The sequence below is a fragment of the Mangifera indica genome, unplaced genomic scaffold, assembly GCF_011075055.1.
Source record: "Mangifera indica cultivar Alphonso unplaced genomic scaffold, CATAS_Mindica_2.1 Un_0001, whole genome shotgun sequence".
Taxonomy (NCBI): Eukaryota; Viridiplantae; Streptophyta; class Magnoliopsida; order Sapindales; family Anacardiaceae; genus Mangifera; species Mangifera indica.
In genome coordinates this window covers 404,843-427,714 of record NW_025401093.1, presented here as the reverse complement: position 1 = coordinate 427,714, position 22,872 = coordinate 404,843, and the positions used below count along the sequence as shown (strand labels likewise).

General features: G+C 32.1%; 1 protein-coding gene, 2 long non-coding RNA genes and 1 pseudogene across 4 annotated transcripts; 2 read left to right on the top strand and 2 right to left on the bottom strand.

Moving 5' to 3' along the window:
* The first annotated feature begins 361 nt into the window (after nucleotides 1-361).
* On the top strand, nucleotides 362-2,041 carry LOC123205048. The gene is made up of 3 exons (XR_006499711.1): nucleotides 362-569; nucleotides 940-1,050; nucleotides 1,724-2,041. It is a non-coding gene; the product is annotated as an uncharacterized LOC123205048 (long non-coding RNA).
* LOC123205051 lies at nucleotides 1,492-21,582 on the bottom strand. The gene is made up of 2 exons (XR_006499714.1): nucleotides 21,341-21,582; nucleotides 1,492-1,615 (listed from the first exon to the last, which is right to left on the bottom strand). It is a non-coding gene; the product is annotated as an uncharacterized LOC123205051 (long non-coding RNA).
* Nucleotides 5,741-10,151, bottom strand: LOC123205042 (annotated as a pseudogene).
* LOC123205037 (probable disease resistance protein At4g27220) lies at nucleotides 12,345-21,797 on the top strand. Of its 2 annotated transcripts, none has more exons than XM_044621837.1 (7): nucleotides 12,345-13,486; nucleotides 14,001-15,925; nucleotides 16,042-16,449; nucleotides 17,837-18,310; nucleotides 18,493-19,308; nucleotides 20,826-20,938; nucleotides 21,615-21,797. In XM_044621837.1, exons 1-7 carry the CDS (start codon nucleotides 12,553-12,555, stop codon nucleotides 21,772-21,774), a joined length of 4,830 nt encoding a protein of 1,609 aa, XP_044477772.1. In that variant the 5' UTR covers nucleotides 12,345-12,552; the 3' UTR covers nucleotides 21,775-21,797. The 2 variants fall into 2 exon arrangements, with proteins under 2 accessions (XP_044477772.1, XP_044477771.1); XM_044621836.1 differs by lacking the exon at nucleotides 21,615-21,797 and adding an exon at nucleotides 19,615-20,432 and having other exon boundaries at nucleotides 20,826-20,925.
* Nucleotides 21,798-22,872: the final 1,075 nt, after the last annotated feature.

Below are 22,872 nucleotides of genomic sequence, written 5' to 3'. Positions count from 1 at the left end.
TATTTATCTAAAATTATTTTAACCCCCATAATGAGTGAGGGGAGTTATATAAATGAAGGGAAGGGTAATTTTGACATTTTAGAAAAAGTTTGAAATAAATAAATAAATATCAAAATGTCTTTATAATGTAAAATATCCAAAAACCCCTCATATTTATCTAAAATTACATTAAAACCCCATAGTAAGTGGGAGAGTTATATAAATATGAGGGGAAGGGTAGTTTTGGTATTAAAAAAAGTCATAGGCATTTTTTTTTTGAACAGTGATTTTGGGCATTTTGGCTTGGAAATAGTGATTTTGGGTATTTTTGCTTAATGAGAGGGCATTTTGGCCATTTTTTAAAATTTCCTTTTAAAAAATCTCACAGGCTTTTACTCCGGGAATTATGTCTTCAAATTTCCAGCTTTGGAAGAATTGATAGTTCATGAATGCCACAATATGAAGACTTTCTTTAAAGGAGTCTTAAGTGTACTAAGTTTACGAAAAGTAAAACAGGAATCAAATGACAAATTAGGATGCTGGGAGGGTGACCTTAATACTACTACTCAATTTCTACACAGAAAAAAGTGGTACATATTCATTTAATAGTTACTTGTCTTTGTGTTATCTCATTCCCCTTACTTCTAATCATTGTTTCTTGAGGATAAGGTCTTGCGTCCTCATGACCTTATCATTAACTTTCCTTTATATTAACATTATCTTGGAAGTAGTCAATAACTCTGTAGACAAAAGATAACAAAAAAATTATTGAATTTAATAGTAACGTGAAGGGCATTCGAGACAACCATAAAACGTCATGATTGTGGAAATGTGTTTTTGTATTTTTTTTATCTTCACATTTTATCTTCACAAAATCACATTTTTCTCTTTAAAATTTAAAATGACATTTCCCTGCACTTCGTTTGTTCACTTTCATTGTGTTGTGCTATATTTTTACAGAATTTTCAGAGTTCTGGAAGGATACAGAGCAAACTTCAATGAAATCTCTAGAATAAGGCTCTTTTGTTTGTGGTTTGAGGCATTGTTGCGGCTCAAGTTTCCTGTGTTGAGGTCAGACATGGGAGGCCTTTTGTTTCCATCTTTATTGTTCTGCTTCTGCTTTTTCGTTTTGCCGATTGTGGTTCTTTGCATTTATAATGTAATATGAATTATGTGTCTACATGAATGAATGCCTAAATTATGAAATTGTTATAATGTGTTTTCATTGTTGCAAAAGTTGTTGAGAATGTGGTTTCAAGATTTCATAATGTTCTTCATAGCTTATAAATAATTAATTCTTTTTCACATGCAAGAGATATATATAAAAACATAGAATTTAAATTTTATTAGCTATTCATCAGTTTGGAACAGTTTTCTGAATATGAGAAATTGACGGATAGCTTTTCTGGTTTTATTACATGTACTGCTAAGCAGAGTTTCAAAGTATATGAATAGAGTTTCTGGTTAGTAGAGATGTTTACCTCATGAGTAGAGATATTAGAAAAAAAGACATTTTGTGACTAAGGACAAATGATTCATTGAAGTGTAAACTTCAACTTGTTTCATAAAATCTTTCCCTATTGCAAACTCAGATTTAGAAGGGTGTGGTAATGGGTACAGAAGAGCCTGAGATCACCTTGTAGAATCTTGGGTCCTCTTTAAGTCTTTTGATTGTTCTTCTTCAAAAATTGGTAACATATATCTGGTATCGAACTGATTTCTTGCTTTTGTTTTGTTTATGAAGCAATTCTGGAATCATCCTTTCTGTCGCAAAGCTCTCTCCTGGCCATGCAGCTTATTATTTCTTGGCAAGCTATCAAAATGGGAAGTTTGTGCTTGCATTCTGCAAGTTTCCTTGCTTTGATTTATTGGAACTTGCAAAGGCATTTCTGTCCATGGTCAAATATCAGAGCCAAGTTCAAAATCAGTTTCAATTGATATTTTTGTTTATCTTGTCCGGCTTCTGGTTCCAGGTGTTCTGCTCCAGAATATATTGTGGACCCTCTGCTTCCTTGGTCCCCTGTAGTGTCCTGTCTTTACAGAACCAACCTCTGCAATTGCTTACCTGCTATGCTTGCCATGGGATTTCGTCTGCTGTAGGTTTCTTCTGCAGGATCCAATCCCAGATTTTCTCTGCTTCTCTGCCCAGAATATCTGTCCAGATACTCTCCTGCTTTCTCTGGTCGAATGTAGCAGCTCAAAGTTCATGCTTCCTGGTTTTCACTGCAATAGTATCCTGCCTTCCTTCTACTGCAGTCTGTTCCAGATTTTATTCTTCTCCGGTGCTCCAGTCTGCATGACTGAATTTATTCTTCTACTGCCTTCCCTCTACTGCTTGCTGGGTTCTACTATGGAGATTTATTTTTACTGTGTTCCTCTTGTGCTTTTTTTTCTGGAGCTGAAATCTGCACAACAAAGCTGTCTGTGCAGTTCTCGGAAGAAGCAAGCACTACCAGTCTGCCTGCTACTTTGCCTTTCCTGATTGTGCAACAGCGCAGCCATTTGGGTGAAATCCTGCCAATGTCCAACAGCGCAGCATTGGTCACCCCATCCTTGCAGTTCTAGTTTTTCTTCCCAGGTGCAACAATTAGATAGAAGCAGGCCTTGCTCTGCAGATTTTCAGTCAGAAGCAGTTCTTGCCCAGGCCATTCCAGAATTTGTCCAGGTGCAGAAGTCGGGCAAAAGCCGATCAAATTATGCAGATTGCGTGCTGGGCTTCTTTCCCTTGTTTCAGCTGCAACTTCGGCCAACTGTGAGACTGCAATTTTTTTTCTTTTTCTGGATGTTTGTTGTTTCTCCTAATCTCTATCGTTGTAAGAACTTTGATAGATTTTCAAAACAGTATGTGGCCTTTAGACAGTGTCACTTCTCTTTTTTTATTTTATCTACTACTTCACCTTTTATTTAATGTATAACTTAGTTTCTATTTTATTTTTATAATTTGTTAATTATTATTATTTTTATAATATTTTAGTAATGAAAAAACTTAATATGTTTTAAATAGAAAATGTGTTTAAATTATTGGGACAAATTCATTTTTTTAGGCTAAAATGAAAAAGAATAAGTTTAATGTAAACACTGTATGAGAGACCTTATAGAAACAAGTAAAAGACTCTTACTTGTTCCTACAAAATCTTTTTATTAATGTTTATACTGCACTTATTCCTGTTCAGTTGAGTTTATGAAAGTGAATTCGTTCTAAATGATTTGAACAATTTTTTTTTAGAACATATTAAGTTTTTTTTTTTTTTTAAATTATCAAAGTATTATAAAGGAATAAAATTAACCAAATTGTAAAAACAAAATAAAAACTAAGTTATGACCATGTTTGAAGGTCATACACGTAAGTTTTTTGGTTCTTCTTGTTGGGAGAGTATATAAACAACAATTGTCTTGCATCAAACATCGAGTAAGTCAAGAAAACGTAGTTTGAAAAAACAAGTTTCAACACTAGGTTACTAATAAAATGAAAAGTTTCCTTTAATTATAATATGAAATTAAGTAATAAAAAATTATATTACATCATTTGAAAATAAATACAAAATGTGATTTAAAATATCAATCCACAATTTACAAAGTACTATCTTAAGTTGTATTAATTGAAAAGTAAATATGAATTAGTAAAACTTAATAATTATTTTAAAAAATAATTTATTAATAAAAAACTATACTGCCTATAACAAGATCAACAGGTCAATCTATTAAAAACCGACACAACATAACCCTTTAAAACATGAGTCGTGTTATAGGTTTAGTATTTTTGTGGATGACACAGTTTACAAGACTTACCATTATGTAGATCTTGATCTGACACGGTCCACAAATATGATGAATTGTATTTAATTTCGTTCAACCCAAATGACATAAACTGCTACCACCTCTAGATTGTATAGTGTAAATTATATTGGAAAGTCAATGAAAACAAATCAGCAATATATGAACTTTGATCTTGTTATAATAATAATAATATATAATAATATTTTAGTCACTAGCCAAATGCAACTTGTAGCTTTTTAATTATTCAATATCTTACAATATCTTCAAATGGCTCACAATTTTCTTCAGGATCTTCTTGGATTCAATATCTTACAATATCAATAGAAGATATCACCCCACTTAATTTATCGTCGTGGGTTTGTTTCATTCAAAAATTTTGAACTATTAATCTTTAGTTAGAGAATAAAGTGAAAGTTGGAGAAATTAACAACTTGAATGATAAATTCGATGTATGCTGTAGCTACCTGAATCCGAAGATAGTTCTTTCCTTTTCTGAGTGAAGAGCTTGGAAAACGACAGGAATATGCAAATCTATCATATCTGCACTTGCTTTGAGTAAACACATCAACTAATGGAGTGGAACCACCACCTGTGAATTTAAAAAAGTAGCACTCGATCTCACATAAAGTTTGTTGAAATGACCAATTTTCACTCTTTAAATTAAAAAAACTGCAGCACTCGATCTCACAGTTACTTCCTTCCACTCGGAAATTGACATGCCTTCACTTCAATAATCACGAGGACAGTACAAAACTTGGAGACGTGAAGGAGCTGCAATTGAAATGAACAGTAAAATCAGAATAGGAAGGGAAACAGAAGCATAATAGCATAAACATGATTGTGGCATCTTTGGATGTTTGGTTTTCTTTTGCCACACAAGGGCCGAGGGAGAGAGAGCTGACAGCTGAATTGTGGACTCTCATTTTCAGGCACAATAATTGGATCATCAATAGTTAATGACATTGATATTTGTTGCCACAAGATCATCTCCAAAAGCCTTCTATGAGCAATGCAACTAATATGGTAACCCTACATGATAAATATCACCATTTTTCCTCTGCTCTTACATGTCAAGAAAAAGAACAATAATCTGGCTTCAATCCATTTATACTGATTGGTATTCAAAATGTTAATCATATTAGGCTTTTGTCTGCAGCAACAATATGACTTGCAATTTGCATTCTAAGATCATGTAACTTACCTAATTTCGTCCCTAGACACTGAACAAATTTTGATCTCAGTGACAAATAGGAAATTTATTTTAGTTAGCACAAAAGAATTGGATTAAATTACATGGAAAAGCATTAATAGAAGTAATAATCCTATACCAAGTCAAAGTTCTAGTGGTTGATGGATGAAACGTAAGGTTTATCTCTCTCTAGTCTAAAATATGGTGCATAAGTTCACATTTCTTATGCAAAATATACCAGAAAAGAGAAAAGAGTCATAAATGTTTGAGAGAATACCTAATCCAAACATACCCGTCTTTTGGATGACTAGACAACTCACTTTAGATCTTCTAACAGATCTCAAAGTCTGTGCATCTTCTTGCTTCTTTGTAAATTCGATAAATTCCCCTAGGACATATTTATTATCTTTAAGTTCCAACCTGCCAATAAATAGAGAGGTTTTTATCTTTTTCTCTCAAAGTGGCTACAATGTACAAAACATATCAAATTTATGAGGGAAAAAAATTCAATAAAAGAAAAACTAAACATATGAGAACATTATACTATTTGTTCCACAAACTTGTGGGATGCAACGTTTGAGACAAGTCAAACCTAATTCTAAGGCTATTCAAACCAACAAATATATACTTAAATTAGAGTCAATGAACAAAAATAATTAAAGGTGAAGGGCACCCTCAATGTTCTAGATTCTGATGTTGCTCACGGTATCAATGCCAAACAGGATCTTGCCTAAGTCAAGCAAGAGTGAGAGACTCTAAGCATATATTTTCAGAGAACAACAAAGAATTAATATTATCCATTGAATTTGAATCCTAATAGAAATTGAATTATAAGCAAGTTATGCATTTTAAAAACCTAAAATCAGCCGGTAGCAGCCTACCATGTGAAAGCTATGTGCTAGCATGCAATTTCAGTACAAACATGGATTTTTCATATTCTTTGGAAAAAGATGGACCACAAATCTATGACCAAAAAACTTAGACTAAATCATCAGTCTGGATATCTTTGAGATAATATCTAGCACCAGCTAGGGGCGAAGCGCCTGTTTGAAGTGGCGAAGGATACCATAAACTGCGGATTTTATCATATCACAATCTTTTTCCACTATGAGAACAGAAGCAAGGATGATGGGTCTATGTAAAACAGTTAATTATTGCTAGTTTTGTTTTAATTTTACAGCAATCAGAAAATTCAGGGAGATGGAACAGAAATCCTTGGAAAAAAATTAAACATCATAACTTTAACAAGCAATCACAACAAACTTGTTTTCATCACTGTTTATGTAAGTGCTTTAATCTCTACTATTCAGGGTCATCTTTACATACAAGAGTAACATACATATCAGTAACATGTAAACTTGTTTTCATCACTATTTTTGTAAGTGCTTTAGTCTCTACTATTCAGGATCATCTTTACGTACAAGAGTAACATACGTATGATGCAGACGATTAGATTGCAGGTTTTACTATCTATGAACAAGGATTTTCTTGATTGCTATATTATCCACCAAGCAGTTGATTGACATAAATTCAATATAACAATATGCAAAAAATAAATAAATAAATAAATAAGCACAGAATATTAAGGTACAGAAAAATCAAAAGAAAAAAAAAAAACTGTCCCAGATTGGAGCTGTGCTGAGAATGAAATTGAGTTGCTGATTAATAGATTCCTGCATCTCTTTTTCTCCACCACTAAAGGCACCCTTAAGCCAGCCAGACAACATATTTTTTTGCTCTGGTTTCAATAGTGTCCACTGCTCAAAGGTGATAACCTCGGGTGGAAAATTGTTTGAATAAATGGAGCTAGAAATATAAAACCAAATTTCATAAGTTAATCACTGATAATCCTAAAATATTTTAACAACCAAGTGTAACACAATCAGTACTTCACACTCAGAATATAAACAAAGTTAAGGGCATAACTATCGAAATGGATTCCAAATTATGCAACTTCCTTTTCTGAAATATTTTCAATGTCATTGATAACGCCATTAATTGTTATTATTTTGATTTATAATTCCCTTATGTTGTGTAGAAATTTAATTCAATCTAATGGAATTACTTATCTTTTTGCATTTAGGAAGCTTTGAGCAATTTTGGAATAAGTTGGGCCAAAAAGATGAAAAACTGGAGCAGATCTATTAATCTGGAATTTCCGTAATGCAGACTAGGCGTGGGCACGTGAAAGAAGAAAACAGAATGCGGAAATAAAATCTGGACGTCCAGATCAGCTGCAAGGGTCCACTAAATATCAAGATTTGCTTCCTATGAAAAGGAATAACTACTGGCTGGAAAAGAGGATTAATTGAGATGGATAAGGAATGATACTTTTGGAGGAAGGATATACATTAAAGATATATATCTTTTCCTTTCTTTTTGGGAAGATATGTATCACTTTGCTTGGTTGGATTAGGAGATTAAGATTGACTTTCAATTTCCAGATTTTTAGTAGGAAGATAATATATATACTCTTATTTTTATTTGAGAATTATCAACCATTGTACTTAGAGAATTAAAGAGAAAAACATGGTCTACAGTGGCTGAATAATTTATCTTGGTTGAAGGGATCTGAAACCATGGAACTACAATGATTGTGAGATTTATTTTTGTTCTTTAATGCATCTTTTAATTATTTGAGTATTGGTTATCTTTCTTAATTATTTTTCCTGATTGTGTTGGTTGATTTATAAGGTGCGCAATTAGTTTATCAATTAATATAATCTATTGCTAGTTTAGGTGCTGAATCCGTAATTGTTCAATCCACCTAATCGAAGTGGCAACTAGGTTTATCGTTTGCTGCGTCAGAAACTTTAAATCCTAGGAAAATAATCAACTGGATTAAATGCAACGTCGTACGTTTGTGTTGTCTTGCTTCGTTGGTCTTTCTAATTCGTAATGCTATTGTTTAATTAAATTCGAGATCGTATCCGAATTATTAATCAATAAGGGTTAATTGGAATACATGTTTTTGGTTAACTAATCGTAAGGAATGACAGGTACACTTCAAAACCCCCCTTTTTATTTATTTGTTTCGATTTATTTGTGACGACATACTAATCAAAGCTCTTCGAGGGAACGATCCCTACTTTCCTTTACTACATTTTTGTTGCAGGAATTTAGGATTTAATTTGGGTGTCAACGACAGCACGTACCAGTCATAATCAAAATCATTCATCTTTCTCTCAGTGCAACTACTATTTATAAGCAAAAAAAACCCTGTGACTCAAAATATTTATGTTGAGTTTCAGCACTATAATCAACTAGGTCAAGTTCATAACTAAGAAATTTTTCCACCCAAAAATTAGGCTGTCTTCGGCTGCTTCAAACACACAGATGACACATTACATTTATCACCAATAGCACAGGCATAAATTTATTGTTTAAGAAATTTCATCAAAATTACAGTAATAGATACAGGACAATATAAAATCAGTAATTCTGTCATAATGCGATATGCATTCATCAGTTGAAGCAACTGAAAAGTAAATCAAAGCTCCCCAGTTACAGTAGAATATACTACACTGCAATCCTGGGCACACCATTATGGAGATTTAAACACATAACCAAAATTTTGGATTAGGAAGTATCACTTTGTACGAGAAATATCCCTCTGGCAGGGCAACTCCCCTTTGTTCAAGATATGATTCAAGAACTGAAGCTTGTTTTTTAACTTCCTCCATCTGAGAAATAGAAATTACAAAAAAAAACAATAAATTATTAATAAAAAATATCTGTGTAGTGTATTTTCCTGTGAAGCTATAGGTATCAGAGACTTAAGGACTGGTGAAGAAAACCAAATGAGAAGAAATATTTCAAAATCTAATCAAAACATCTTCTAAAATAATGGAGAACATGTGTTCCATAAAGGAGCTGTACACAATGAAATACTACTAAGCTCACAACATATGGCAACAAGTTTTAAATAATGAAAAACACCATCGTAATACTTTAGATCATTCACATAATTACAATGTCTTTACAAATTAGATTTCCCACAAAATATGAAGTTCAGAAATGAATACGATATAGAATGCTATGCAGTTAATACAGACACAGCAACTGCAACAAGAAAGGATCCAAAAAATTTATAGTCTTAAATTCATCATAGATAACAGTGATTGATTTTTAAGAATAGCCATGTTGCACCATCAATACAAGAAGCATGCCTAATTAAGTCACTATAGAAGAGACATATATAATTATGACTTACAGGGTCAGGATAATGCTGTGATCTGTGCCCATGCTGGCCTTCACAAACCCCAGCTGCCATCTCCATTGATTGATACAAATCCTGAAAAATTCTTCACAGAAACCAGCACGGTCTCCCTGTAAGAAAGCATTAATTATATTGCCATGAATGTTGATAAAAGAAATAAAGAATAAAACTAGGAATATGCTGCCATAAAAGGGGTAACATATACGTGCAATTTCATTACATGAAATGTCAAACTAGACATTTACAAGTCTATTTTGCCAAACACTCAATTCCTGTTGACATCTGCATTTTTACTTTCCAAATCAACTCATATAAGTACATAAGTTTAAAAAAGTGGCATGGAATTATGGAGTTCACGAAATTTTTTCTTGTAGAAAATTCAGTTGACAGTAAATTCTGTGCCCTTCGTTAACTTATAACACCAAATTAATTCAAGCATTAATGTGCCAAAGGAATGGATATTAAAGTGCAAGATTTTAGGTCCCCACCTGAGACTTTCTATCTCACTACAAGTTTTAGCATTACAAATTTAGTAATTCTACATATAAAAATGAATTACACAACAATATAAACGATAAAAATGAAAAATTTACCCTTTAGTAACAGGAACAATATCTACATTCTGTCACGAACCCGTATCCGGATCCGGAATTCAGAGCCCCACGTGTGCCTTAGCTCCATAAAGCCTCTCTAATCTACAAATTTAGTAAAATTAATAAATAAAAAATTAGCTTTCTAATAAGATGCCACACAAGCCAAAATATTAATATAATTAAGCTTAAATTAGTAGAATTTTTGAGAAAATACTAAACAAAGAAGTAAAAAATTTAACCTATTTGCAACTGAGAAAATCGCATTAGAATCGGAGGTTTCGATGTCCAAAGCGTCGTCGCCGTAGAAGATTCGCTTGAACGGTTTGTAAATTACGAGACCGCAAAGAATCTGCACCCACATGGTGGCCGGAATCGGCCATGTTTGGTTTATCAAAATTCTTTCATGTGTCAATTGACTAAAGTAGACTGACTATCACTTCATGTTTGGTTTTCTTTTTGATTGCTGAATTAACTTTTTTCTCTTTTTTGGCATAATGTACATGATATCCAGGGAGCATTTGATTTAGATAATGTTTTAAAAATATATTACATTAAAAATATTTGATATAAATTGTTACTATATTTAATAAAATTAGATAAAAATTAGTATAAATAATTATTGTGTTTGATTAAAGATAACAAAATAATACTAATATATTATTTTACTTAAATACTCACGGATATAATTATTTTAAAATATTTTTATATTATTTATTATATTAATTGAAAATAAGATTATTTGTATCTTAAAAAATTAATAAATAAGAATATAATTACCTTAATAATATATTAATACCTAAAGAGGAGGTAATAATAAGATTCTCTTTCATATTATCTATCACGTCATTATCTTTAATAAAAAATTATTAAAATCTTTTATTATTTATAAACTAAATAAAATAATATAAGTAATAAAATATAAATTATCAAAATAATCGTTATTACTCTTTGTGTGAAGAGTCTCTCAATGTGTATTTAAATAAATTTTCGATGATATTTAGGATTTCATATCCATATCTATGATTTTGTAAATTTTGGTTACAAATAATAATCAAATTTTCCGGCAAGGTAATGAATGTTTCCTCCAAAGTCAATTGTCTAAGATTTTTAGTCTACGTTGTTTAAATGTGTTCACATTCAATTATCCACCCTTATATTTATTGTTTTCCCATTTGGTGGAAAGTCATCTTATACGTAACAGTTAAAAAGTGGGTTGTAGAAATTATTTTCTACCATCATGAATAGGAGGGCGGTGGAGCTTCTTTATGTGGACAAATTTTCCTCCAAGGAAATAAATGCTTCCTCCAAAGTCAATTGTCTCAGATTCTTAGCCCACCTTGTTTTGTGTTCACATTCAATTACCCACCCTTATATTTATTGCTTTCCCATTTGGTGGAAAGCGATCTTATATGTAATACTTAGAAAGTGGGTTGTGAAAATTATTTTCTACCATCATAAATAAAGGCGGATATAAATCAAATCGAATCTAAATATTCTTTAGTTTAAGCTTATCTTGTATAAAAAAATTTAATTCAAGTTCATCGAGCTAACATTAAAGGTAGTTTAAGTTCGGTTCGATTTTGACTTAAATTTATAATTTAAATATATGGTTCAATATATATATGTGGCTCTTATTCATGGTTCAAATTTGTGACTCACTGACAAAATGATGTCATTTAACAATTATTTAACTTAATTCGAATTAAGTTATTGAGTCAAATTTAAACTAAATTGAGTTATTTTTTTAGCTTATTTGTCAAACTGAGTCAAACTTTGTCTATCTCGAATTTGGCTTAGTTTTAAAATAAATTGAATCTTTTAACTTGAATTCGATTCAAACTCAAACTAAATGAATTTTAACTGAACTAAGTCAATTTTTGAGTCTAAACTAGCTTAGTTCATATCCAACACTAAAGTTAATAAAACCTTTACTCCTAAATTGAACTGTTGAAATACTTTTTGATGAATTTCTTTGTATTACTGTTATTATTATAGATTTAGTGATATTATAATGTCTCCTAAGTGTTCGTGTTAACATGTCTGCAGCATCAAACAAATTTTCATCCATTTTTTTGGTAATTTTATTTATTTATTAATTTATTTTATTTGTACTGAATTGGAGGTGTTGTCGGTGTGTTGGAACTCGGCTGTTTTAACGACGGCGTGGAGTAGAGCTAATTAATGTCCTGGTGAGAAAGAGATAATTCGTCTTTTTTTCTTTTCGTAATGTTTATGATAATAACTTGTTGCGTTCAACGTTTTATTTTTTAAGTTAAATGAATTAAACTTTTGATATTTATCAAGTCTGTCTTTTTTTTAAAAAGGAAAATTTGAAGCAAAAATATATTTCAATTTTGAATATTTAATTTATAGTATTTTTCACTCCTAACTTTATTTCAAGCATATTAGAAGTTCATTCTCTGCTACAGAAAATGTTAAAGCCTTACATATATTAATTAGAAATTGGGTTGTGAAAATTATTTCCTGCTATCGCAAAGAAAAGTAAAATTTACTCCTAAATTGAATTTCTTTTCATAACTGTAATTTAATTAAAGTTGTTGAATAATGCATAAAGTTGTTGGCATGTTGCTTTCTTTCTGTCTTCTTGTTGACTAACTAAACATTTTAGTCTTTCATCTTTATCTCCTTTAAAATAATTTAATTAAAATTACCAATCAATACTACAAATGTCCTGTATCTCTTTCAACCTCTCTTGTTTTGATCTCTGAGTTCTCTTTCCTTTTCATTTTTTCCTTCTAATCTGTCTGATACCAATTCTTTCCTTGTGCTTGAGAATGGAAGAAACTGCTGGGAATGCCGTTTTAGAAGTTGGAAAGTGCTTAAGTGCTCCGATTGGGCGTCAGATTATGTACTTGTACAACTACAATACCAACTTTCACAATCTTAAAAAAGAAGCTGGAAAGCTGAAGGATGCAAGAGATGAGGTGAAGGCTAAGGTTGTTGCTGCTGAAAATAATGTGGAAAAGATCAAACAGAATGTTAAGGACTGGCAGGGGGATGTGGATTCCACCATCGAAGAAACAGACAAGCTGATTCAAGAGAAATCAAACAGCAGTTGTTTCAACTTGATCACTTGTTACAAAAATGGCAGGAAAGCATGGAAAAAGCTGAACGCTGTAACTGAGCTTCTTCAGGAAAAAGAAACATTTGCTGAAGTTTCTCTTCCTATCACTCATGAAGTCATTCGGCTCACTAACAAAGATTATGAGGAATTTGAATCAAGAAGGTCAATTTTCAACGATGTGCTGAAGTCATTAGATGATCCTGAGGCGGGAATTATTGGAGTTTATGGAATGGGTGGAATTGGTAAAACCACTCTGGTCAAAGAAGTTGGTCATCAAGCCAAGAAAAACCAGATCTTGGATGAGGTGGTTTTCGTAGAGGTGTCTGATAAACCAGATGCTAAAAAGATTCAAGATGAACTTGCGTATCAGTTAGGTGTGAAATTTGATACGGAGGCTGAACGAGCGAGCAAGTTGTATGCGAGACTGAAGAATGATAAGAAAGTGCTTGTAATTTTAGATAATATATGGGAACAGTTAGACTTGGAGGCTCTCGGTATTCCTTGTGGAGATGACCGTGGGGGATGTATATTATTGCTGACAGCAAGAGATCTTAATGTATTATGGAGTATGGATTCTAAGAATAATTTCTCGATGGGTGTCTTAAAGGAAGAAGAAGCTTGGAGCTTATTCAAGAAGATGGCAGGTAATCAGAGAATTGTTTCATATTATATTCATTCAGATTAATTTATATTACGTGAAATTATAAAAAGTAAATTTACTCTGAGAGATTAAAAAATAATTGTAATAATTGTGCTAATTAAACTTCAAATTTCAATTTCTCTTGTTATATATCAGTTTTAAAAATAAATTTTTTGAAATTGAATACAAATTTAGTGTACTAGTAAATTAATTGAACATCTCTTTTTTCGTATTTTATTAAGTAATATTATTTAGTTCTTAAGATGTTCAATTTATACTTCATAAAATTTCACAGATACTATTTCATTTAAAAAAAAAAATACACTCCTTTTGTTTTTAAATTCGAAGCACATAACAGAAATGCTATTAATACTTACGTTAAATGCATGATCTATAATAAAGAATTTATTATATTTAAAAAATTTCAATATTTTAAATGGGATCAATTTTATTATATTTGAAGCATATAGAAGACATATCTCTGCCTTTTAATCTAAAATCCAGGGTTCCCCTTGCAGGTAATGTGGTTGATCAAACAAATAAGCTGAATTCTCTGCCAAATGCTGTATGCAAGGAATGTCATGGTTTGCCAATTGTTATTACTACCATAGCAAGAGCATTAAGATACAAGAGACATCAATCTGAATGGAAAGATGCCCTACGAGATCTGAAAAAGCCTTCTCCAACAAAGTTTGCAGGCTTGCCAGAAAAAGAATATGCAAAGATAGCATTGAGTTACAATTATCTAAAACGTGACGAGCTCAAGAAAACTTTGCTAATTTGTAGTCTAATGGTAAATAATACTACCATTTTAGACTTGTTCAAACTCATTATGAGTTTAAATATACTAGAAGGAGCTAACTTTACTATGGAAGAAGCACGAAATAAGCTGGAAAGTCTTGTCTATGAACTCAAGTATTCGTGTTTGTTGCTTGATGGTTCAACCAGTGAACGGTTTTCGATGCATGATGTTGTTCGTTCAGTTGTCATAACAATTGCATATAAAGATCATCACATATTTACAGAGCGAAATGACATGAGGATGGAATGGTCAGATAAAGAGCAATTGAAAAAATGCACTAAAATCTCACTAGCTGATTGTAATATGATTAGTGAGATTTGGTCTCAAGGTTTGGATTATCCAAAGCTTGAATTTTTCAGCATGAGGATGGAGGGTTTTTTTGAAATCCATGAAGATTTTTTTGTGGGGATGGGAAACCTCAAGGTTCTCAGTTTCTTTCACCTAGATGTATTGTCCTTGCCAACATCTCTTGGTCTTCTCACAAATCTTCAAACACTATGTTTGGATTGTGGGACATTTTCAGATATAACAATCATTGGAGAGTTGAGAGAACTAAAGATTCTTAGCTTGCGATGTTGTGAGATTAAGCAATTGCCAGAAGAAATAAGTAAATTGACTCAATTGAGATCTTTAGATTTAAGTTATTGTCAAAAATTAGAAGTTATAGTACCAAATGTTATATCAAGCTTATCCCAATTGGAAGAATTGTATATGAGCGGATGCTTTATTTCATGGAAGCTTGGCATACTTGAGGAGTTGAAGCATTTGTCTCAATTGACAACTTTAGAAATAGATATTTCAAATTATCAAATTTTGCCAAAAGACTTCTTCCCCAAAAAGTTGGAGAGGTATGAAATATCAATTGGAAATGGGGCTACTTTTTTTGGTGGGTCTTACATACATGATGATGATTATAGGAAGTACATGGATGTTAAAAGTTGTATGTTAAATAAGCCTGCTGCTTTAAGAACGCTGAAAGTGAATCTTAATTCTATCATCTGGCAAGAGGAATTGCAGTGCTTCTCGAATGTTGAATTCTTATGCTTAGACAAATTGCAAGGCATCAAGAATGATCTCTATGAATTAGACGAGAAGGGTTTTTCTCAATTAAAATATCTCCATGTCCATAACAATCCTAACATCTTGTGCATTGTTGACTCAACAAAGTGCATACCTCATGATGTCTTTGCACTCCTGGAGTCTCTGATTATTTTCAACTTAATCAACTTAGAAAAGATATGTTATGGTCTACCCTCAACAAAGTCTTTCTACAACTTAAAATTTATAGAAGTGAAAAACTGCGATAAGTTGAAAAATATTTTCTCATTCTCCAATGCTAGCAGAAGCCTTCCACAACTTCAACTAATTAAGGTGGAAGATTGCAAGAATTTGATTGAGATTTTTGCTATTGAAAGTAAAAACAGAGCAGACAAGAATGAGGTAATTGATAAGATTGAATTTTGTCAATTACGCTTCTTGACTTTGATTAAACTTCCAAGGATTGCAAGCTTCTACCCAAATACAAATACAGTTTCAACATCGCAAAAGACACAAAATGAATTGACAATTAATTTGGAGTCCAGTGATATCAATTCAGAGGATGAGGAAATTGATCCTGTCATACCATTTTTTAACAAAAAGGTTTGATTTATGATAGTTTTATCCTAATTTACTATATTTCTAGATTTGAATATCTCTAAATGGATTTCGTTTTAGGTTTTATGCTATTTTTTGTAATGGCATTAAATTTTGGGCAGGTTGTTTTCCCTTGTTTGGAAGAATTAAACCTTGGAGCAATTAATTCTGAGAGGATTTGGGACAACAAACTTCCAACAATCTCTTGTTGCTACCAGAATTTGAAAAGATTGATTGTGGATGGTTGTCAAAAACAAAAATTTGTGTTTCCACCATCGATAATTGAAAGCTTTAAGCAGCTTCAACACCTTGAGATACATCGTTCTAAGGAATTGAAGGAGATTGTTGCCAAAGAAGAAATAGAGGGTACTATTACATTTATCTTTCCAAGGTTAGCCTTTTTGAAACTCGAAAAATTGCCAAAGCTTACAACTTTATACCATGGAAAATACAACTCAAATTGGCCAATGTTAAAGGAGTTGGAGGTGCGTGATTGTAGCAGACTAGACATATTTACTTCAGAATATAAGATACGAGTCTTTGTTTTTTTTGTTATAGACTTTGTTGAGACGACATCTTGATATCCACATATCTCTTTACTTAACTGTTATTTAAATAAAATATTTTAAAAAATAAAAATTTTATCTTATTTTTTCCTTAATTTAAAATTTTAATAATTTTCTTCACGCAAAAATTTAAAAAATTCCCTTTTCCCCTTGAAATACATTATCTGTAATGGGGTTTGTCCTCTGAGCAAATTGCTAATTTAACTTATTATTTTTTGTGTTCAAGTTTGAGCATTAACGGTCCTCTTTATTGAATTTTTTATTGATTAATTTCCTAAAGCATTAAGCAAATGAAGCAGATGGCACCAAAAACCAATCTTTCAACAACTTAACAGAACAAATTATGAAACCAACCAAAATGAAGTAATTCATACAAATAACACACAATCTCCCAAAATCACAAGAAGGATGTGTCCTTCCATTGAATGATATATCAGTAAAATCATTAGAAAAATCAAAATCAACAAGAATATGAATTAGAAAATTGAGAGAACGAAAACTAAATAGGGTTACGAACAGTGGCCTTTTGTCAAACACCTGCTGGGCACCAACTAGTATTGACCCAAAAAATCATTAGGGCAACTTCCAAATCACAACAAACTCCACAATACAAATTCCCAACTTCAATAATTAATTCACAACACCAAAATTAACACAACTAAAGCCTCAAGTTAAACCAAATTAGTCACCAAAATAAGAAAAGGAAACCCAATTGCACAGAGGGAAGATGGTGACGCGACGGGATGAATAGACCAGTGGTGGATGATTGACGGTGACGGGCGGTGATGATGGAAGAGGGCTGGAGCGCCGGCAGTGGCGAGTGATGAGGTGGCAGTGGCTTGAGGTGAATCTGTGCGTTGACCGAAGGAAAAATTAAAGTCTTCTTTTAATGTTCAAATTATTAAAAGAAAAAATTGTTTGAAATTAGAATTTCAGTACAAGAAATTTTGCATATGTTTGTTAGATAGGGAGAAAGATACCTAAGAACATATTTATAAGGGTGGTGGCAAGAGAGAGTTTTAGAACATTAATATATAAATGAATGAAACGCAGCTTAATCTAAGAAAACATTGAAATAACATTAAATTTTGAGTAGGTTGTTTGGAAGCCTTAAAGCTTGGAGCAATTAATTCTGAGAAGATTTGGGACAATAATTAATTCTGAGAGTTTTATAACATTATATATCTAAGAGAGATATATAATGCACAGTCCAAGAAAATTAAAATCTATTAGATAAACTATTTGAATTTGTTTTTGAAAATGAGCAAAGAATAAAATAAAAAACTTGGTATTTCTATGATTCTTGAATGTTTTTAGTATTATTTTACAACAAAAAAAATTCTGAGTGCAGGTTGTTGTCCCCAGTTTGGAGGTCTTAAAACTATGTTCAGTCAATTGTGAAATACTCTGGGATAGTCAACTTGTGGCAATTTCTTCTTGCTATCAAAATTTGAAAAGCTTGATCCTGAATGGTTGTGGAAAACTCCAATATGTATTTTTATCATCCATGGTGAAAAGCTTTGAGCGGCTTGAACACATTCAGATATGCAATTGTAGTGTGTTGAAGGAGATCATTTCAAAAGGAGTGGAAGCAAACAAGACATTTGTATTTTCACGAGTAACCTTCCTAAAACTGGAGAATTTGCCCGAACTTGCAACTTTCTATCCTGGAGTACACACTTCTGAATGGCCGGTGTTAAAGAAGTTGGAGGTGTGTAATTGTAACAAAATAAAAACATTCACTTCTGAAGATATAAGCTTCCTTGATAATAATGAGGGTCAACATGATATTTGGGCGAAACATTCCCTCTTCTTGGTGGACAAGGTAAGTGCCTTTCTTTTTTACTTTTACTTCCCAAAAAATAGTAGTAACGTGAAAAATATTTACCTGTGCATTGATTTAAAATATTTTCATATTCTATTTCTGCTTAAATAAAATACAATATTTTTGTGTCAAATTGTTCGAGAACTTCAACTTTAGCTTTATTTTGTCTAATTTGTTTGCAGATCCCCAATTTGGAGAAATTAACCCTAAGCAGTGTGGATGACATGATAAAATTGCTGCATCAGTTTCCGGAAAACTTTTGTAGATGTACAATTGAGATCAAACAGGATAAATCTACCAATATTTCAGTTGGCATTCTTCAGAGATCGGTTAAGCTAGAAAAACTCATACTCAGTGACTGCTCAAATGAAGAGATTTTTACTTGTGGAGAGGATGAGAAACATACAAAGATCTTGATACACGTAAAAAGTTTGGAGTTGTGTAGTCTTTCTGATGCAAAGTACCTTTGGGGAAAAGGCTCCAAACTAGACTCTCTTCTTCAAAATCTTGAAGTTCTAGAAGTAAATTATTGTAATAGAATGATAAATGTTCTGCCATCCTCAGCATCTTTTGAGAATCTAACAGTTCTGAATGTATGGTCGTGTTATGGATTGATGAACTTACTCACACCTGCAATAGCAAAAAATTTGGTGCAGTTGAGAGAAATGAAAATTGAATTTTGCAGAATGATGACAGAAATAGTATCAAATAAGACAGAAGATGTAGCAGCAGAAGATGAAATTGTTTTTGGCAATCTGAAGTTGTTGTCACTTCGCTGCTTACAAAATCTCATATGCTTCTACTTTGGGAATTATGCATTGAAATTCCCGGCTTTGGAAGAATTAACTGTAGATAGCTGTCCTATGATGATGACTTTCTCTGTAGGAAACTTAGACACACCAAGTTTACAAAAAGTTCAAGAAGATCAGAGGGATAAAGACAAATGGAGTTGGAACGGTAACCTAAATGCCACCATACAACAACTGTACGAAAAAGAGGTATGTATTTAGTTTAAAATTGCTTTTCTTTGAATTTTCTTATTCACCTTCAAACTTGAATTCTTGGCGTACAAATTAATTAAAATTTTTTTTATAGAAAAAATATTAAGTTACAAAATTTTAATTTTACATGCACTAAAAGTGGATTCTCTTTTATGTTCAACATATAAATTAAAGCTAAATAGTACGATTGATATTACGATAACATATTAGTTGTCTATATTTAGAATTTTTTTTCTCCTTACTTTTTCTATAAATATTGAAAAAAACATTAACTTTTTTATAATTTATTTGATCAATCATCAGCTTAACTCCAAGTCAGAGAAATTGATACTACGTGGAAAAGACATCACACTTACATGGCAAGAACAACTTTCAGAACATCAATTTTGCAAAGTAAAAATTCTTGAGATCTTTAAAGATGAATCATCTAACATTCCAATTGGAATCCTTCAGAGATTTAACAATCTCAAAAAACTTGTACTAAAATCGAGTTCATATGAAGAGATATTCTCATGTGAAAAAGACGAGAAAGAAGTAAACTTGCTCACACAAATAAAGGAACTAGAGCTATGGGGGCTTTTCAATTTGGAGTGCATGTGGAAAGAAAAATCTCATTTGGACTCAATTCTTCAAAATCTTGAAATGTTAGATGTAAATTTTTGTCACAATTTGATTTGTATTGTGCCGTCTTCAGCAATTTTTGAAAATCTCATAACTCTAGTAGTACGGTACTGTGATGGATTGATAAACTTAGTATCATCTTCAATAGCCAAAAGTTTGGTGCGACTCGAACAACTTAGATTGTCAGAATGTAAAATGATGGCAGAAGTAGTATCAAGTGAGGGGGATACAAAAGCCGAGGAAATTGTTTTTGACAAATTAAAGCTGTTGTCACTTTGTAATTTAAAAAATCTCACAAGTTTCTGCTCTGGGAATTACATCTTCAAATTTCCAGCTTTGGAAGAATTGATAGTTCAGGAATGCCACAATATGAAGACTTTCTTTGAAGGAGTCTTAAGTGTACCAAGTTTACGAAAAGTAACACAGGGATGGCATGACGAATTAGAATGCTGGGAGGGTGACCTTAATACTACTATTCAATTTCTACACAGAAAAAAGTGGTACATATTCATTTAATAGTTACTTATCTTTGTATATTCTCATTCCCCTTACTTCTAATCATTGTTTTTTGAGGATAAGGTCTTGCGTCCTCATGACCTTATCATTAACTTTCCTTTATATTAACATTATCTTGGAAGTAGTCAATAACTCTATAGACAAAAGATACAAAAAAATTATTGAATTTAATAGTAGCGTGAAGGTCATTTGAGGCAACCTTGATACATACATACATACATATATATATATATATATATATATTCACATTTTTTGTATTTTTAATCTTCACTTTTTTTTCTCTTTACTAAAGTATAGATCATCATTTTAAAATTTAAAATGACATTTCCCTGCACTTCGTTTGTTCACTTTCATTGTGTTGAGCTATATTTTTACAGAATATTCAGAGTTCTGGAAGGATACAGAGCAAACTTCAAAGAAATCTCTGGAATAAGGCTCTTTTGTTTGTGGTTTGTGAGGCATTATTGCTGCTCAAGTTTCCTGTGCTGAGGTCAGCGATGGGAGGCCTTTTGGTTCCATCTTTATTATTCTGCTTCTGCTTTTTCGTTTTGCCTATTGTGGTTCTTTGTATTTTTGATGTAATATGAATTTTGTGTCTACATGAATGAATGTCTAAATTATGAAATTTGTGTGCACTGGAATATGTCTATATTTAATGAATGGTATGATGATTCTATTTGGTGATATTGTCTTTGTCAAAAGTTGTTAACAACAGACTAGATGTTAACAGGACATAAGACTCTCAAAAAGGCATAAGCAGTGGACTAGATGTTAACAACAGACTCAAAAAAGTTGTTACATAAAAACATGGAACTTAAATTTTATAAGCTATTCATCAGTTTGAAACAGTTTAGAAGGGCGTGGTAATGGGTACAAAAGAGCCTGAGATCACCTTGTTGAATCTTGGGTCCTCTTTAAGTCTTTTGATTGTTCTTCTTCAAAAATTGGTAACATATATCTGGTATCAAATTTATTTCTTGCTTTTGTTTTATTTATGAAGCAATTCTGGAATCATCCTTTCTGTCGCAAAGCTCTCTCCTGCAAAAATACTGCAAGTTTCCTTGCGTTGATTTATTGGAACTTGCAAAGGCATTTCTGCCCAAGGTCAAATAACAGAGCCAAGTTCTAAATCAATTTCAATTGATATTTTTGTTTATCTTGTGCAGCTTCTGGTTCCAGGTGTTCTGCTCCAGAATAGATTGTGGATCCCCTGCTTCCTTGGTTCCCTGTATTGTCCTGTCTTTCCAGAACCAACCTCTGCAATTGCTTACCTGCTGTGCTTGTCATGGGATTACGGCTGCTGTAGGTTTCTTGTGCAGGATCTAATCCCAGATTTTCTCTACTTCTCTGCCCAGATTTTCTGTCCTACTCTCCTGCTTTCTCTGGTCTACTGTAGCAGCTCAACGTTTCTGCTTCCTGGTTTTCAGTGCAATAGAATCCTGCCTTCCTTCTAATGCAGTCTGTTCCAGATTTTATTCTTCTCCAGTGCTGCAGTCTGTTTGACTGAATTTATTCTTCTACTGGTTGCTGGGTTCTACTATGGAGATTTATTTTTGCTGTGTTCCTCATGAGCTGTTTTTTACTGGAGCTGAAGTCTGCACAAGAAAGCTGTCTGTGCAGTTCTCGGAAGAAGCAAGCACTACCAGTCTGCCTGCTACTTTGCCTTTTCGGATTGTGCAGCATTGCAGCCATTTGGGTGAAATCCTGCCAATGCCCAAGCTGCCCAGGAATAGCAGCATTGGATGATTATCAAAACTCCTTGAATCTTTTTGCATCTTGCTATAAATATCAATTATCATAGTGTTAATTGGATGATTAAGTATTAGATTAATCGATAATTATAATTTATTTAATAAAACTTTTTGTGTCTAATTATAAATTAAAAGATTCTAACTCAAAGTTTGTTGAAACAATAAATTTACTATTATTAAGTTACAAAAGGTCAGATTTTTATCAATATCTAATTCTATTAGTAAATTTTGTTGAATGAAAAGACAAAAATGTCATTTTATATATTTTTTTATCCGATTTTTGTTTTCAAAATGGGGGATATATGAAGGTGAACTATCATTTTGAAAAATGTTAGGAGTATTATTAAAATTTTAGAGTATTTTTGAAATTTAAAAAAATTTAGGGGTGTTTTAAAAATTTTTAAATATTTTTTTTTTTGATAGTTTCAAAAATAAAAGTTACATTCCTAAAAAATTTAATAAAATATGATATTTTAAAGGCCAAACGACTATTTCCCACCCAAGGTATGTTATAATGACAAGTTTCTACCCTTTAACTATAGAAACACCAAACACCTACCCATGACCAGTTAGATTTAACAAAACTCTAACAGTGGTAAGGGTAAAATCATCATTTTCTCTATAATATTAAAAATAAACTAAAATAGAATGTATTTTGCCCCCCTAAACTTTA

Excerpts from the sequence above, each read along its gene's own strand:
- LOC123205037 (XM_044621836.1), top strand. The coding sequence starts at position 12,553 with ATGGAAGAAACTGCTGGGAATGCCGTTTTAGAAGTTGGAAAGTGCTTA. Across the intron at positions 15,926-16,041 it reads TACCATTTTTTAACAAAAAG|GTTGTTTTCCCTTGTTTGGA; the intron begins GTTTGATTTATG and ends AATTTTGGGCAG. Across the intron at positions 16,450-17,836 it reads TATTTACTTCAGAATATAAG|GTTGTTGTCCCCAGTTTGGA; the intron begins ATACGAGTCTTT and ends TTCTGAGTGCAG.